At 38.2% G+C, this 19091-nt stretch overlaps 1 protein-coding gene and 1 pseudogene across 2 annotated transcripts in view; both read left to right on the top strand.

Moving 5' to 3' along the window:
* LOC147353745 (zinc finger protein 566-like) overlaps positions 1-7087 on the top strand; it is a 42105-nt gene extending 35018 nt beyond the window's left edge. For both annotated transcript variants that reach the window (XM_086352241.1, XM_086352242.1), the window contains exon 5: positions 2402-7087. In XM_086352241.1, the coding sequence (XP_086208367.1) occupies positions 2402-2448 (47 nt within the window). In that variant the 3' untranslated portion in view covers positions 2449-7087. The remainder of the gene's footprint in view (positions 1-2401) is intronic.
* On the top strand, positions 2528-5006 carry LOC147353746 (uncharacterized; annotated as a pseudogene).
* Positions 7088-19091: the final 12004 nt, after the last annotated feature.

Below are 19091 nucleotides of genomic sequence, written 5' to 3'. Positions count from 1 at the left end.
TTTTTGGCCATGCTATGCAGCATGCAGGATCTTGGTCCCCTGACCAGCGTTTGAACCTGTGCCCCCTGAAGTGAAAGTGCAGTCATAATCACTGGACTGCCAAGGAAGTCCTGGTAGTGCAATTTTGAGATAGATTTAACATAAGTATAGATATCTTTACTTACCTATTTTTTCCCAGCTTGTCATTTTACTTTCCTTAATGTATTTTTGACATGCTAGCCTTTTTTTTTTTTTTTTTAAACTCTAATGTGGTCTTTTTTTTTTTTTAATCAAGTTATGGTTTGGAAAAATTTCCCCATTCCTCAGTTATAGAAAAGTCTCCTAAGTTTTATTCTAGTTATTTGTATGTTTTCATTTTTGTAAGGACATCTGTTCCATTTGGAATATATCCTGCATAATGTCTAAGATACTGATGCAATTTCAACTTTTTTTTTTAATGTTTATCCTTATGCTGTGTGGTGGGCTTTTTTGTTGTTTTTATTTTAAGGGAGAAGCAAAGTTTAATTCTATGCAGCAAGTTAGAACCCTGGGCTTCCCAGGTAGCACAGTGGTCAGGAATCTGCCTGCCAGTGCAGGAGATGCAAGAGACACAGGGTTCAATGCCTGGGTTGGGAAGATTCCTTGGAGTAGGAAATGGCAGCCCACTCCAGTGTTCTTGCCTGGAAAATTCCATGGACAGAGGAGCTTGATGGGCTATAGTCTATGGGGCTGTAAATAGTCAGAAATGATTGAGCATGCACAAGGAGAACCCTGGGGATCTTTCTCAGATCATTGTTGCCTATGTTTATCCTTATGTTTATTGCTTTCATTTATTAAGAAAGAGTCTATCTCTTCCCAACTGATTTTAGCTGTTACCTTTATTGTAGGTTAAATTTACACTTATGTGTCTATTTCTGGATTTTTCTTTTCTGTCCCATTAACTCAGCAGTGGCCACAGGACTGGAAAAGGTCAGTTTTCATTCCAATCCCAAAGAAAGGCAATGCCAAAGAATGCTCAAACTACCGCACAATTGCACTTATCTCACATGCTAATAAAGTAATGCTCAAAATTCTCCAAGCCAGGCTTCAGCAATATGTGAACCGTGAACTTCCTGATGTTCAAGCTGGTTTTAGAAAAGGCAGAGGAACCAGAGATCAAATTGCCAACATCTGCTGGATCATGGAAAAAGCAAGAGAGTTCCAGAAAAGCATCTATTTCTGCTTTATTGACTGTGCCAAAGCCTTTGACTGTGTGGATCACAATAAACTGGAAAATTCTGAAAGAGATGGGAATACCAGACCACCTGATCTGCCTCTTGAGAAATTTGTATGCAGCTCAGGAAGCAACAGTTAGAACTGGACATGGAACAACAGACTGGTTCCAAATAGGAAAAGGAGTTCGTCAAGGCTGTATATTGTCACCCTGTTTATTTAACTTATATGCAGAGTACATCATGAGAAACGCTGGACTGGAAGAAACACAAGCTGGAATCAAGATTGCCGGGAGAAATATCAATAACCTCAGCTATGCAGATGACACCACCCTTATGGCAGAAAGTGAAGAGGAACTCAAAAGCCTCTTGATGAAAGTGAAAGTGGAGAGTGAAAAAGAGGGCTTAAAGCTCAACATTCAGAAAACAAAGATCATGGCATCTGGTCCCACCACTTCTTGGAAAATAGATGGGGAAACAGTGGAAACAGTGTCAGACTTTATTTTGGGGGGCTCCAAAATCACTGCAGATGGTGACTGCAGCCATGAAATTAAAAGACGCTTACTCCTTGGAAGGAAAGTTATGACCAACCTAGATAGCATATTCAAAAGTAGAGACATTACTTTGCCAACAAAGGTTTGTCTAGTCAAGGCTATAGTTTTTCCTGTGGTCATGTATGGATGTGAGAGTTGGACTGTGATGAAGGCTGAGCACCGAAGAATTGATGCTTTTGAACTGTGGTGTTGGAGAAGACTCTTGAGAGTCCCTTGGACTGCAAGGAGATCCAACCAGTTCATTCTGAAGGAGATCAGCCCTGGGATTTCTTTGGAAGGAATGATGCTAAAGCTGAAACTCCAGTACTTTGGCCACCTCATGCGAAGAGTTGACTCATTGGAAAAGTCTCTGATGCTGGGAGGGATTGGGGGCAAGAAGAGAAGGGGACAACAGAGGATGAGATGGCTGGAGGGCATCACTGACTTAATGGACGTGAGTCTGAGTGAACTCTGGGAGTTGGTGATGGACAGGGAGGCCTCCTGGAGTGCTGCGATTCATGGAGTCGCAAAGAGTTGGACACGACTGAGTGACTGATCTGCTCTGATTGGTTCCATTGACATTTTATGATATTCAGTTTGAGTTGGCTGTTTATGACTATAGAAATTTCATTTTTCCAGGAATCTGAAAATAACTTTTATTTACTTGTTGTCTTATAGACTGGGAATCCAGATGTGAAACCAAGAAGCTACCATCAACAAGATAAATTTATGAACTAGAAGCATCTCAGTGGGAAATAATAGAACAACTTACAAGCCATAAGTATGAGTACAAAAGTTTTCAAAATGATAGGGAATGCGGAGACCAGTTTGAAAGCAAAGGAAATAAAGAGGTTTCTAGACAACTAGTAATCTATGAAGAAATGGCTAATTTTAGTTGGACTATATCCTTTACATTACAACAGAGAATTCATTCATCTGAAAAATTCGATGAATATAAAGCGTGCAGAAAATATTTTATCCTTGGCTTTCAGCAAACTGAACATCAGAAAAATCATTCTGATAAAAAATTCTATGAATGTAAAGAATGTGGAATGGCCTTTATTAAGGACTCACAACTTACCATCAGAGAGTTCATGTTCCTAAGAAACTCTATGAATGTAAGGAATGTGGAAAAGCCTTCATTTGTGCTTTGCAACTTATTTATCATCAAAGAATTCATACTGGAGAGAAACTTTATGAATGTAAAGATTGTCAAAAAGCCTTTATTCATGCCTCACAACTTACTTATCATCAAAGAATTCACACTGGTGAAAGACCCTATGAATGTAATGAATGTGGGAAGGCCTTCTTTTGTGGCTTGCAACTTAGCATCAAAGAGTTCATACTGGTGAGAAACCCTATCAGTGTAAGGAATGTGGAAAAGCCTTTAATCGTGGCTCCCTCCTTACTCGACATCAAAAGATTCACATTGGTGAAAAACCCTTTGAATGTAAAGAATGTGGAAAGACTTTTATTTGTAACTCAGAACTTACTCAGCATGAGAGAATTCACACTGGTAAGAAACCCTATGAGTGTAAGGAATGTGGAAAGTCCTTTATCCGTGGTTCACAGCTTACCATCAGAGAATTCATACTGGTGAAAAGCTGTATGTGTATAAAGAATGTAGAATGGCCTTTACACAGAGTTCACATCTTTTGCAACAGCAGAGATGTCACACTGGTGAGAAACCCTGCATATGTAGTGAATGTGGAAAGTCCTTTATTCATGGCTTTCAACTTACTGAACATCAGAGAATTCATACTGGTGAGAAACCCTATGTATGTAATGAATGTGGGAAAACCTTTCATTATAGTTCACAGCTTTCTCCACATTATAGATTTCATACTGGTGAAAAGCCTTATAAATGTAAAGATTGTGAGATGTCCTTTATCCTTGGCTCACAACTTACTGAACATCAGAGGATCCATACAGGTACGAAGCCACATGAATGTAAGCGGTGTGGAAAAGCCTTTAACTATGGCTCACAACTTATTCGACATCAGAGGACTCATACTGGTGAGAAACCATATGAATATGAAGAATGTGGGAAATCATTTATTTGTGGTTCACTCCTTACTGAACATCAAAGAATTCACACTGGTGAAAAACCCTTCGAATGTAAGAAATATGGGAAAGCCTTTATTCGTGGCTCACATCTTACTCAGCATCAGAGAATTCATACTGGCGAAAAGCCGTATGTATGTAAAGAATGTAGAATGGCCTTTACATAGAGTTCACATCTTTCTCAACATCAGAGACTTCATACTGGTGAGAAACCCTACATATGTAATGAATGTGGAAAGTCCTTTATTCATGGCTTTCAACTTACTGAACATCAGAGAATTCATACTGGTGAGAAACTATGTGGGTAATGAATGTGGGAGAGCCTTTCGTTATGGTTCACAGCTTTCTCCACATTATAGATTTCATACTGGTGAAAAGCCTTATAAATGTAAAGATTTTGAGATATTTTTTATCCTTGGCTCACAATTTACTGAACATCAAAGGATCCATACAGGTAAGAAGCCACATGAATGTAAACAGTGTGGAAAGGCCTTTAACTATGACTCACAGCTTATTCGACATCAGAGGACTCATACTGGTGAGAAACTGTATGAATGTGAAAAATGTGGGAAATCATTTATTTGTGGTTCACACCTTACTGAACATCAAAGAACTCACACTGGTGAAAAACCCTTCGAAGGTAAGGAATGTGGGAAAACCTTTATTCGTGGCTCACATCTTACTCAGCATCAGAGAATTCATACTGGTGAAAAACCCTATGAATGTAAAGAATGTGTAAAGGTCTTTGCTTATGGCTCACAACTGTCTCAACATCAGAAAATTCATACAGGTGAGAATCCCTAGGAACGTAAGCTGTGTGGGAAGATCTTTATTTTGTGCCTTGCAACTAAAGCTACATCAGATTTTTCATCCTGGAAACCATATGAATGTAAGGAATGTGGTAAGACTTTTATTTATAGCTCACAGCTAACTTACTATCAGAGAGTTCATACTGCTGAGAAACATACAAATGTAACTAATGTGGGAAGGCCTTTAACTGTGTATCACAACTTAACATCAGAGAATTCATTCTGGCGGGAAGCCTTATAAATGTAATGCATATGGTAAGGACTTTAGATGTCATTCACACCTTACTCAACATCAGAAACCTCATAATGGAGAAAGACTGTGTGAAAAATTAATTTAGTAAATCCTTTCCATGCTTATCCATAACATTTGACTTTCCAATATCAGAAAATACAAAGTATGAATATGAGTATCCTTGTTTATATAAACTCATGAGTAACTTACCTTCAGAGAATTCATAGTTTAAAAAGGCTAGATTAATATAGGTACAGAATTACTTTCCATCATATTTCAATCTTTGCTAGACAATGATTCATATGAGAGCTCAATCCTAAAAGGTAGCGTTCTCTCATTCAGCATCATTCTCTTGTTCAGCATCATTTGAGCTCCACCTGTCTGGGTGTTTCTTTGGGAAAGTTACTTAACCCCTGTTTGTTTTAGTTTCCTCCTTACTAATACATTGATATCACAAATTTCATCATGGTTTTCTGCAGTTTAAAGGAGTAAATACATATAGAGCCTATAGAAATGTGTACTACATAGTTAATGCTTAGTAAATGTTACCTTTTATTGTAAAGATTACTTTTATTTTGTGTTTTAATCATATTACAGAATTCAAAAGAGAAGGAGACTTTACAAATACAGTGAGAGTGAAGTGTTAGTTATTCAGTAATATATGACTCTTTGCAACCCCATGGACGATAGCTTTCCAGGCTCCTCAGTCCATGGAATTCTCCAGGCGTGAATACTGGAGTGGGTTGCCATTCCCTTCTCTGGGGGACCTTCCTAACACAGGGATCAAACCCAGATCTCCCACATTGCAGGCAGATTCTTTACCATCAGGGCCACCAGAGACAAATACAGTCCACAAGGTAAATCTTTCATCACTTTTACTAAGTGTCAGATAATCATTTTGGAACAAAACATTCTAGTATAATTAATGTGCAATTATACTTCGTTCTGAATCAAAATTCTTACTAAAAGGGAACCCTAAGGGGAGAAAAAATATTTTGCTCTTAAAAATAAAGCTGCTTTTGAACATTTTTGTATAAGTTTTTGCATGAACTTAAATTTCCATTTCTCTGGTATAAACATTTAAGAGAGTGGGTTTAAATGAATGCTTCTCTTACAAGAAATGGACAAATCGTTTTCCAAAGTGGCTTTTCCGTTTTATATTTCCATCAGGAACATGAGTGACCCAGTTTTTCTCTGTAGCTCTATCAGCATTTGACTTTTTCACTTTTTATCTTAGTCATTCTGATAGGTGTATAGTGATAATCTCTTTGTGGTTGTAATTTCCATTTCCCTAGTGGCTCATGATGATGTGCTTTTTTGCCATCTCTACCCATTGTGGTGATATGACTTTGTCTTTTACTCCTTCATTTTTTAGTTGAATATTAAAAAAAAAAACTGTTGGGATTGTGAGCATGCTTTCTTTATTCTAGATGATACTAGTCCTTTGTTAAATACGTAGTTTGCAAAAAATTTTCCCAGTGCATACCTTATCTTTTCACCCTTTTAGCAAGGTCTTTTGAAGAGCAAAAGTTTTTAATTTTGAAAGGTCTGGCTTATTACTTTTTACTTTTAGGGATCTTGGTTTTGGTGTCAAATCTAAGGACTCCTTGTCTAGCTCCAGATCTCAGAGATCTTCTTTTATGTTTTCCTAAAGTTTTCATGGTTTTATGTTTTGCAGTTAAGTGATACATTTTGAGTTAATATTTGCATATATTATAAGCTTTAGCTTCATATTCTTGTTTGTTTTGGCTTATGGGTGTCCAGTTGTATAGTGGGAATTCCTAATAATGTACTTTTAAAGCCTTGAGAAATTTGAGAAATCACAGAAACAGCACCTGGAAACACAGCATATATTAAGAAACTGTGTTAATGATTATCTTTCATGTTTTTCTTAAGAATAATCGCCTTGTTACAAACCCCAAGGTCAGACCCAGAAGGGATTATGACTGGGATCATGAAAGCATGGACCTTGGAACACTGGGTTGGCACCAGGCATGATTGCTGCCTAAGCACTTGCCAATTGTTCCCAAGACTAGCCCAGAAGGGAATGGCCTGGAGTAAAAACAAGGAGATCTGGACTATGTCAGTGTAGTCCATGACATTTAGAAGTATGTGATTAACACAGTGTTTGTCTTGAGAAAGATAAGATCTGAGAAAGTCTTGTAGTCTGCAATTAGGAATAAAAGCTGGATTCAGAGTGGACTCTGCACCACCTCAGTCCAATAGAGGCTGCAGGGACCCCTGACCCATTGCACCAGATTTCGTGTTCTGTCTTCATTCTCATCACTCGCTCCCAGACCATTAGGACAACAATTGGCACCCAGCATGGGGCTGGAGCGAAAGATTGCTACCAGAGAAAGAAACTACAGTGATGCAGAACCTGGGACAGTTGAGAGGCCTCTGAAAATTCCCACTGGTAAGTCCTTCAGGCATTTAATCAGGGTTAAAATGGGAAAGCTGGGAGTGCAGAACACTGTCACCCGCATACTTGTTTATTAAGACAGCTCTTGAAGGCGGGAGGAGCTTCTGTTAGTGAAGAGTGATTATTAGAATTGTTGTAAGAGTGGATAAATATTGCTGCTGGTCCCCATCAATAAGGACCTTAGATTTGAAAGTCTGGGAAAAGGTTGGAGCCAAGTTAAAGAACATGCAAAAGGAACTCTGCTCCCTGTTTCTATTTGGAGTATGTGGGTGTTAATTAAGTCAGTACTAGAACCTTTGCAGACTTCTGATTCTTTTGATCAAGGTGATGATGACTCTTGAAAAACCTCAAAGTCCAGAATATGTAGAGTCTGAGGGAAATGGCAAGTCATCTGCAAAACCTTGCTCCCTCAGCTCCCAAGGAGGATGATGAGGGATTTTTTTCCTCTGCCTCCTTCCCCTTGTCCTCCACCACCCACCTGCTTTTGCAGGGAACGTCTTCAGTGCAGAGTCTATGCCCACTCCTCATCTTTCATCCATACAGAAAGGAATTTTGCCAGCACAATGGGAAGGAGATTTGAAGTCTTTTTGTACTGCCATTCCCGTGACTATTCATGGGAGCTCCTGGTGTCGATCCTAACAACCCTAATGGAGTCTACGAGGTTATTTATGAACCTTTTCCTTTGAAAATCCTAAAGGAATTAAAACAAGCAGTGCAAAATTATGGTGTAAATCCTCCATAATTGGGAATAGTTAAGGGTGTGGCAGAGGGCAGTTGCCTCATTCCAGCAGATTGGTTGACATTAGCAAAAACACTGTTAGCCCCAGGGAATTTCTTCAATTTAGAACTTGGTGGCAGGATCATGCTGAGACTCTGGCTACACATAATCAGACTCATAGTATGCCTATTTCGTTGTAACAACTTATGGGGATAGGTCCACAGGGGAGAGTGCAAGATCAAATACTTATGAATGATCAAGCCATAGAACAATTGTGAAGGTGTTGCTTGAGGGCCTGGGAAAAAATAGAGTCAAAAAGCCAGACTTCTGTTTCCTTTCAAAAAATTCTTCAGGGGTCTAAGGAGCCCTATACTGAATTTATTACCTGATTACAAGAGGCAATCCAATGGCAAGTTACAAATGCGAGGTGGCAGATGTCATATTATGGCTTATGATAATGCTAACACTGATTGCAAGAAAGTAATGAACCCTTTTAAAGGAATTGCTAGTTTTAATGATTATGTTAAGCTATGCCAGGGAATGGGAACCAAATTCTTTAAAGCTGATTTATTAGCTCAGGCTATCACTGGATTATGACTTTCTAAATTCCCCCAGCACTTGTTTTAATTGTGGGAAACCTGGACATACAAGAGTTGACTGTAAGTTCAAAAAGGGAACTTTCAAAAAGGCAATTCACAAAAGGGGAATGTCCCTGGCCTCTGCCCAGAATGTAAAAAAGGAAATCACTGGGCAAATCAATGGCATTCTAAATTTCATAAGGATGGCTCCCCACTTTTGGGAAATGGCCTCTGGGGCAAGTTCCCAGCCCTGACAAACAAGGGAGCCTATTCTGTTCAGACTCCACAAATGTCTCCCAACTACTCCCGCCAGCAACAACAGACAGAATTACCATGTCATGTCATGGAATTATCCCCAGCAACCCAAGGAAACACAGCCCTTGATATAAGTAGTAGTCAGGATCTTATTGTTACTCCCGGAGAGACACCAACTATTATTTCAACAGGAATATTTGGACCACTTCCACAGGGGACAGTTGCATTATTATTAGGAAGATCAGGACTGACTTCCCAGGGAGTTCAAATTCATACCGGAGTTATAGACAATGATGATGAAGGAGAATTGAAGGTTATGGTCTCTATCACTCATCCCTGGAAGGTTTCTAAAGGGGATAGGATTGCTCAGCTTTTAATTCTACCTTATGTGGGTATAGGACATTCAAACAAAAAGCGGGGCTCTGGGGGATTTGGAAGCATAGGCCAGGCTGTTACTTTTCTCACTGAAAAGATTTTGGAATCCAGACCCACTTGTCAAGTCAATGTAAGTGACAAAAACTTTCAAGGTTTAATAGATACTGGAGCCGATGTTTCTATCATCTGCTCTCAACATTGGGCTAAAGCATGGCCAACTAGGCCTGCTCCAATATCTATTGTAGGTCTGGGACAGGCACAAAGACTAAAAGCGCTATGGTATTGTCTTGTTCAGGGCCTGATAAACAACCAGCTACTATCTAACGTTATATTGCTGATATACCTATCAATCTATGGGGTTGTGATCTTTTGGAACAATGGCATGCTGAGATACATATTCCTCCAAATCAATATAGCGAGGTCAGTCGCCAAATTATGTTCAATCAAGGTTATATACCAGGATTGGGACTGGGCAAAAATCAACAAGGAAGAATTTACCCTTTGGCTGCTCAAGATTTTAAGCTTCCCCCTTTTCACTAGTGGCCACTGCTCATATTAATCTTCCTTCACGTACACCCTCACCTATACCTCTTAATTGGAAAACTGATCAACCTGTGTGGATAGAGCAGTGACCCCTAAAACAAGAAAAATTGGAAGATTTACATGAATTAATCAATGAACAACTTAACAAGGGACATATTATTGAATCCTTTTTCCTTTGGAATTCTCCAGTGTTCATTATACAAAAGAAATCTGGTAAATGGAGAATGCTTACTGATCTGAGAACTGTTAATGCTGTTATTGTTCTAATGGGTGCTTTACAGCCTGGCCTACCTAATCCTACTATGATTCCAAAAAATTGGCATTTGTTTGTTATTGACCTCAAAGATTGTTTTTTCACTATTGCTTTATACCCTGATGATCAATCTAGATTTGCCTTTTTAGTCCCTTCCATTAATTTAAAAGAGCCACATAAAAGATTTCAATGGAGTGTATTACCTCAAGGTATGGTTAACAGTCCCACTATTTGTCAAAATTTTGTAGCCAAGGCTTTACACCCAGTGCCACAGCAATTCCCTCATGCATATATTATTCATTATATGGATGATATACTATGTGCCTTACCTGAAATTGATAACCTGCAGGAATATTTTTTAAAGCTAAAGGAATGCTTGGAATGTGCTGGCTTGTATATAGCTCCTGATCAATTTCAATACACGGAACCTTTTCAGTACTTAGGAAATACAGTCACCTGTACTACAATCAAACCACAAAAGGTACAAGTATGCAGAGACTCAATTAAAATTCTAAGTGACTTACAAAAATTATTAGGAGATATTAATTGGATTTGACCTAACTTAGGGATTCCAACCTATTCTTTATCCCATTTATTCTATTAAGAGGAAATCCAGAGCTTAATGGCTCCTGACAGCTAACTCCTGAGGCTGAGAAAGAACTAACAATTATAGAACAAGCTGTACAAAACTGCCAAATAGACAGAATAGACCCTTTAGAGCCTTTCCAGTTGTTTGTCTTTCCTACCCCTTATTCCCCTACTGGGTTGATTATGCAAACTCCTTTAACACTTGAATGGATATTCTTAGGTAATTCACAAACAAAATCTGTTACCCCTTATTTAGATGTGATAGCCAGTATAATTCTAAAAGGAAGAGAGTGTGTTCAACGACTTACTGGACAGGATCCCTGCCTTATTTGCACTACACTAACCTGCAAAGAATTAAAACATTCTCTTCAAAATTCATTATCTTGGCAACTAGCTTTAGCTGACTATGTTGGACAAATTGACAACCACTATCCTGATTTGCCTATCTTGCAGTTTTTAAAACAAACAAGATGGAGTTTGCCTAGAATTACTAGTGTCAACCCTGTTCCGTCCACTCCTCTCATTTTTACAGATGGCACCAGCCGAGGAAAAGCAGGATATACAGGCACATTTATGCTAGTTATTAACACCTGAATATTCTGCACAACAAGCAGATTCTGGCTGTTACGCACACATTACAAAATATTCCCCTAGCAGTTAATATGGAGAAGGCAATGGCACCCCACTCCAGTACTCTTGCCTGGAAAATCCCATGGATGGAGGAGCCTGGTAGGCTGCAGTCCATGGGGTCGCTAAGAGTTGGGAACGACTGAGCAACTTCACTTTCACTTTTTACTTTCATGCATTGGAGAAGGAAATGGCAACCCACTTCATTCTTGCCTGGAGAGTCCCAGGCAAGAGTCCCAGAGGAGCCTAGTGGGCTGCCGTCTATGGGGTCACACAGAGTCAGACACGACTGAAGTGACTTAGCAGCAGCAGCAGCAGTTAATATCTTATCTGATTTTCAATACTCTGTACATGTCACTAAACATATAGAAACAGCAACTATTAAGGATACTATCCCATCTGCATTGTATACACTTTTTACAAATTTACAACAGATGATTAGACACTGACAGTTTCCATTCTACATTACTCATATTTGGGCTAGTACTAATTTACCAGGACCTTTAACAGAAAGAAATGCTCAAGCCGATGCCCTTTTACTTCCAATCTTTACAGAGGCATCAGCCTTTTATGACCTGACACATTGTAATTCAAAATGTTTAAAAACCAAGTTTCTTATCACTTTGGCTCAAACTTAACATTGTGCAGACTTGTCCTAAGTGTCAGATGGTTGTGATAACCACCTCTCCAACAGAAGCTGGGGGAGTTAATCCCTGTGGCCTGAAGCCACATCAGATCTGGCAGATGAACATAACTCACATTCCATCCTCTGGAAAGCTTGCTTATGTGTATGTCATGGTTGATACTAACTCGAAATTTATCTGGGGAACTGTTTGCTCTGGAGAATCTACAAGACATGTTATTTCACATCTGTGTAGCTACTTTACTACTATGGGCCTGTCACAAAATATAAAAACAAACAATGGCCTGGCTTAGACTAGTTCTGCTTTTAGGGATTTTTTAAGGCTTGGTCTATAAAATATCGTACAGGAATCCCCTATAATCCCCAAGGACAAGCTATTGTAGAATGAGCTATAATATATCTTAAAGAAATGTTACAAAAACAAAAAGGAGGAGATGGAATGTCACTTCCCCCACAGCAAAAGTTATATAAAGCATTATTCACTCTAAATTTTTTGCTTCAAGATAATGATTTCACTGCAGAAGAATGACATTTTACAAAGGAACAAAAAGAAATTCACCCCAAACCACCTGTTTGATGGTATGATCCAGTAACGCACACATGGCATAGGGAAATCTGATAACCTCGGGAAGGGGTTTCACTTGTGTTTAGCCAGGTGATTCAGAAACACCTGTTTGGATTCCCTCGCATCATCTGAAACCATATCATGAGTGAACTCCCACAGAAGGATGCTTCGCATAGGACATAGAGCCCCCCCAGTAATGAGTTTCAAGGATCTGAGTCTGAAACAAACATAACATTCCCCTCCCATCGACAAATTGGAACAAGATCCCCACTTGGGGACAGATTAAAAGATTAACACAGAATTCAGAGGAGATCTTAGAAAATAAAGGGAAAGCTGTCACTCCTAACAATCTGGCTGTTGCCACGTTTACTCTTAGCACCACCACAGTGAGTATACCCTTAGCAACAGCTGAATCTAAAAATTATACTTATTGGGCATACACACCTAACCCCCCATTACTAAAACCCATTGGTTGGGGGGATTCTATGATCCCCATTTATATTAATGATTCTTCCTGGATACCAGGACCTGAAGATACAGACCTTCCTCTTTTTAAACAAGAGGAAGGGGCTCCCTTCGATGTTACTTATAGGTGTGAATCCTGGCCAATTTGTGTAGGCTACAGGATGTCTTAAATTATCTATGCAAGCCTGGCTGTCCACTAATTCTTTAAATAGCAACTATACTAAGGTTCAGTTACATCTTCTCTCTGGTCTGAGTTTTGCTTATAACAACTCAGAACCCAATAATGACACCAAATCAGACCGACCTTTATGCAAGCATCACAAGCTGTGGACTGAAAAACAAGATTATATTAGTGGGATAATTGCCACAGGACTGAGGGAGTAATTTTGATTAAGGGTTCCTATGGAATTAATATGGGACTGGTCCTCTAAGGAGTCAGTGAGTCAGTCGGTTCAGTCGCTCAGTTGTGTCAGACTCTTTGCGACCGCAGCACACCAGGCCTCCCTGTCCATCACCAACTCCCAGAGTTTACCTAAGCTCATGTCCATTGAGTCAGTGATGCCATCCAATCATCTCATCCTCTGTTGTCCCCTTCTCCTCCTGCCTTCAGTTTTTCCCAGCATCAGGGTCTTTTCAAATGAGTCAGTTCTTCACATCAGGTGGCCAAAGTATTGGAGTTTCAGCTTCAACATCAGTCCTTCCAGTGAACACTCAGGACTGATCTCCTTTAGGATGGACTGGTTGGATCTCCTTGCAGTCCAAGGGACTCTCAAGAGTCTTCTCCAACAGCACAGTTCAAAAACATCAGTTCTTCAGTGCTCAGCTTTCTTTCTTTCTTTCTTTTAATATTAGAAACACTCTTTATTTGGGTCTGCCAAAAAACAGGGACATCTGCTATCACAAAAATAATTCACATTATTTTGCAGTTCTTGCAACATGCAATAAATCAAGAGGGAAAAAAGGTGTTAAAATCAGAAAGATAGAAAAATTGCCATATTTTATGTCCATCAGCAGATAAATGGATAAGAAAGCTGTGGTACATATACACAATGGAGTATTACTCAGCCATTAAAAAGAATACATTTGAATCAGTTCTAATGAGGTGGATGAAACTGGAGCCTATTATACAGAGTAAAGTAAGCCAGAAAGAAAAACACCAATACAGTATACTAACGCATATATATGGAATTTAGAAAGATGGTAACAATAACCCTGTATATGAGACAGCAAAAGAGACACTGATGTATAGAACAGTCTTTTGGACTCTGTGGGAGACGGAGAGGGTGGGATGATTTGGGAGAATGGCATTGAAACATGTATAACATCATATATGAAACCAGTTGCCAGTCCAGGTTTGATGCACGGTACTGGATGCTTGGGGCTGGTGCACTGGGACGACCCAGAGGGATGGTATGGGGAGGGAGGAGGGAGGAGGGTTCAGGATGGGGAGAACATGTATACCTGTGGCAGATTCATTTTGATATATGGCAAAATCAGCTTTCTTTATAGTCCAACTCTCACATCCACACATGACTACTGGAAAAACCATAGCCTTGACTAGACAGACCTTTGTTGGTAAAGTAATGTCTCTGCTTTTTAATACCCCTAGGGGGTATGCAGTCTCTAACTGCTCTCATCAAAATCAGTTCTGCAGTCCTCACAAAAGGCTGTGTTGGCAGGTTGCATAGAGTCTTTGACCATACTAATGTTACCACTGATTCAGATCATCCAATTATATGGCATGGTAATGGAACATCACCTCCCTTCCCACAGGTGGGTCAAGGAAGAGGGCAAGGAGAAACTTGGAAATTGGCTCTAAGTCTTAAAAAATTCCAAATTTGGGATGGACATTATTCCAATAAAACTATTCATTGACATTTAATACCAGTACAAACTGGACATTTTATATTCAGGTTTTCATGAGAGATCCTTATGTACTCTTGAAAGAAACAATTTCTATCAATGAAAGTGTACAAGAACTTTCTTGCCAGGATTGCAAATTATATACTTGCTTAAATTCTTCACTTTATAACTCTAATCACGCATTTGTTATATTAAAAAGGAGATTGGGAATATGGCTTCCAGTAAATCAAACCAGACCTTGGGAAGACTCCCCTGAAACACATGCTCTTTTAAAGGTTATAAAGAAAGTACTACAATGTTCCAAAAGGTTTATTGAACTCTTTACAGCAGCTATTGTGGGAATTATTGCTCTTTCCATGACCACAGCAGTAGCTAGGATGGCACTGCATGAAACTATACAACCAACTACATTTGTACAGCAGTGGCACCAAAATGCAGGTTCTGCCTGGGGAAATCAAACCCACATAGACCAAGAAATTAATGAACGATTGATTTAGAAAATGCAGTTCTCCTACTAGAGGACGAAGTACAAAATTTAAAATTACAAATTCATCTTAAGTGTGATTGGAATATCTCTTCATTTTGTGTCACACCTCATAAGTATAATCAAAGTGCATATACTTGGTATCAATTACCTAAACATTCGACCAATTACAGGCTACTATTTCTAATATGCAGAATGCTCACTTATAATTACTCCCAGAAACTGACGTATTTGAAGAAATTGAGGAAAGCTTACATGAACTTAATCCCATGATGTGGATTAAAACTTTAGGAGGAGGATTGCTTGGTACTATATCAGGATGTATATTTTTAACTGTTTGGTGTCTAGTCCTCAGATGCATGAGAGAAACCATCTGAGAATTGATGAAGAAAGAAGTTGCTTGGATGGCATATCTACTCCTGCAGAAACAAAAAGGGGAAGATGTAGTGGGGATTCCTAATAATGTACTTTCACAGCCTTGAGAAATTTCCCAGAAACAGCACCTGGAAACACAGCATGTTAGAAACTGTGTTAATGATATCTTTCATGTTTTAAGAATAATCACCTTGTTATAAACCCCAAGGCCAGACCCAGAAGGGAGTATGACTGGGTTCATGAAAGCGTGGACCTTGGAACATCAGCTTGGCACCAGGCATGAACGCTGATTGTTCCTAAGACTAGCCCAGAAGGGAACGGCCTGGGGTGAACACAAGGAGATCTGGACAATGTCAGTGTGGTCCATGACATTTAGGCGTACCTGATTAACACAGCACGTGTCTTGAGAAAGATAAGATCTGAGAAAGTCTTATAGTCTGCGATTAGGAATAAAAGCTGGACTCAGAGTGGACTCTGCACCTCAGTCTAATAGAGGCTGCAGGTCCCCTGACCCATTGCACCAGATTTCGTGTTCTGTCTTCATTCTCATCGCTTGCTCCCGGACCATTAGGACTACACAGTTGTTCTAGCACTATTTGTTATATAAAGGCTATCTTTATTGAATTGATTTTGTGCCTTTATGTTTGTTTTATGTCTACTTCTGGATTGTCTATTCCTTTCTCTTGATCTATATGCCAATCTCTCTGCCAATACCACCCTGTCTTGTTTATTGTCATTCTATAGGATAACAATATTGGGTAGAGTGGCTCATCCTCATCCCACTTTACCTTTTTAAAATTGACTGAACTATTCTAGGTCTTTTCATATAAATTCTAGAATAAACTAACCTATATCTACCAAAAAAAAAAAAAAAAAGCTTGTTGAGTTTTACTAGAATTTCAATTTGGGGATAATTGATGTTGTTCACTATCTGAGTCTTCCAATCCATGAACATGTGTCTCCATTTTTAGGTCTTTATTGTGGGTTTAATTGTGTTCCCCAAAATATTCAAATCTTAACTCTCAGTACCAGTGAATGCAACCTTATTTGAAAATAGAGACTTTGCAGATACAATCAAATTAAGGTGCAATTGTATTGGGTTAGAGTAGGCACAACTCTAATGACCAGTATTCTTATAATAGGGAAGTGTGACCACAAACACATAGGGAAAGCCATGTGGAATGAAAGGCAAGGTTGGAATGATGCATCTATAAGCCAAGGAACACCTTGGATTACTAATACCTATCAGAAGCTGAAAGGGGCAAGAAAGAATCATCCCCCAGGGTTTTTAGAGAAAGCATGGCCCTGCCAATACCTTGATTTTAGACTATGAAAATAAAGTTTAGTTGTTTTAAACTAAATTTGTGGTAATTTGTTATGGAGCCCTAGGAAACTAATATAGTCATTGATTTCTCTTACTGGGATTTGCAATTTTGGGCATACACATCTCATACATGATTTATCAGTGTATAAGTGTTTCATTTTCTTTGGAAAAGTTATAAATGGTGTTTTTGTTTTTACCTATTCATCGCTAGTACATACAAATTGTGTGTGTACATATACATATATACAAATCAATATACAAATTATTAATATAATTAGTTCTACAGCAAAGTCATAGATTATAATATCAATATAATTTGTATATGGATTACAAATAATTTGTATATTGATCTTGTAATCTATGATCTTGCTGCAGAACTCATTAATTAGTTCTTAAAAGCTTGTTTTAAAAAAAAAAAAAAAAGCTTGTTTTTTTAGTACATTCCTTGGAATTTTCTACATAGACAAATCATGTTGGCTATAAGTGGGGACAGTTTTTTTTCTTCTAGTCTATGTGCCTTTTTTCTTTTCTTGCCTTATTTTGGTGGCTATTACTTTCAGTGCTATGTTGAGTAAAAAGTGGTGCAAGCATATGAGGAAACATTCAATCTTTCACCATTAAGTATTATGTTAGCTATAGGTTTTGTGTAAGTGCTCTTTTTTAAATAGAAGGAATTCCCCTCTGTTCCTAACTTCCTGAGGTACTATGTTTTTTTTAATCATGATTGGATGTTGGATATTATCAAATGCTTTTTCGGCAGCAATTGAACTTTTTCTGAGGCAGTTAATCATAGTATTTTTCCTCTTCAACCTGTTAATATGGTGGATTACATTTATTTCTTAAAATGCCAAACCTGTCTTGTATACCTATAGTAAATCCCACTCAGTCATGTTGTATAACTTCCTTGCTGTATTTGATTTGCTAACATTTTGTTGATGATTTTTGTGTCAAAAATTATGAGTTTTTTCCCCTAGTCTTTGTCTCATTTGGGAATCAGTATAATAATGGCCTCATAAAATGAGTTGGGAAGTGTTCCTTATATTTTCTGGAAGAAGTTGTGTAAAATTTGTGTTCATTCTTCAAATGTTTTTGAAAAACTTCCAGTGGAGACAACCTGGGCCCAAGGATTTCTTTTGGGGGAGCTTTATGATACAAATTCAATTTCTTTAATGGTTATTTGGGATAAGTTTCATTTTAGTTGAGATTTAGTAGCCTGTGGTGTTTTGTCTTTGTTTTGGGGAGTGTTTGTTTTGTTTTTTCCCTGCCACAGGGTTTGCAAGGTCTGCTTCCTAACCAGCAATTGAATCTAGGCCATGGCAGTGAAAGCACCAAATCCTAGCCAGTAGACCTCTTCCTTAGTAGTTTGTGTGTTTTGAGAAATTGAGTACAATTAGTTCTACACTTGAAATTTTTCAACACCACTCCCCTAATAAAAATTTTGAAGTTCATTGTGTGAGGCTGGTAGCATAGCCGTAGTTTCAAAGTCAAACAGGAGCAGATAATAATAGATTTTTGCTGTAAATGATAATAAATACTCTAGGTTAAAATATAAATAACATCTAACATACAATTAAAAGAATACAAAGGAATACCACTTTCCAGAATGTCTTAAGATTTAACTTTTCTAGATTAATTCCAGAGTTTAGGAATTATCTTTCTAAGAAATGTTTATGATGGAAAATTGACTTGACACAGTCTCAAGTCATTTTCGTTATCTTAATGTGTGGTTTTGGAATATGATACATTTTTCAAGCTTCTTTGAGGGTGACCCAAATAAAGAAATACATTTTACATGTTATTTCCAGTATGAAAAAAATTTTAATTAATATTTCAAATAATACTGTTTCTTGGAGAAGTTCATTGAAACCACATTTGACTGAATGCTTAATACTTGGCTTAAGACAAATGCACACAAAAACAATTCTGGTATACAAAAAATCTGAGAAATTTTTTCTTTTATTGATAGATTTTTTAAAATGATTTCAAAGTTTTTTTCATCATGAAATTTGAGGGTTTTTTCCTTGAGGTAGGAACTCTATTTTCTTTTTAGATATAATTGACATAAGTGCTATTTTAGTTTCAGGTGTATGACATGTTTATTCAATACTTGCATATATTTCAAAATGATCACCAAAGTAAGTCTAGTTAACATCTGTCACTAGATGGAGAAATTGTGGGAAAAGGG

This window comes from Bos grunniens, chromosome 18 (genome assembly GCF_055505025.1).
Source record: "Bos grunniens cultivar Pamir isolate PY7600 chromosome 18, Bosgru_T2T1.0, whole genome shotgun sequence".
Taxonomy (NCBI): domain Eukaryota; kingdom Metazoa; phylum Chordata; class Mammalia; order Artiodactyla; family Bovidae; genus Bos; species Bos grunniens.
This window is presented reverse-complemented; position numbering and strand designations above follow the sequence as displayed.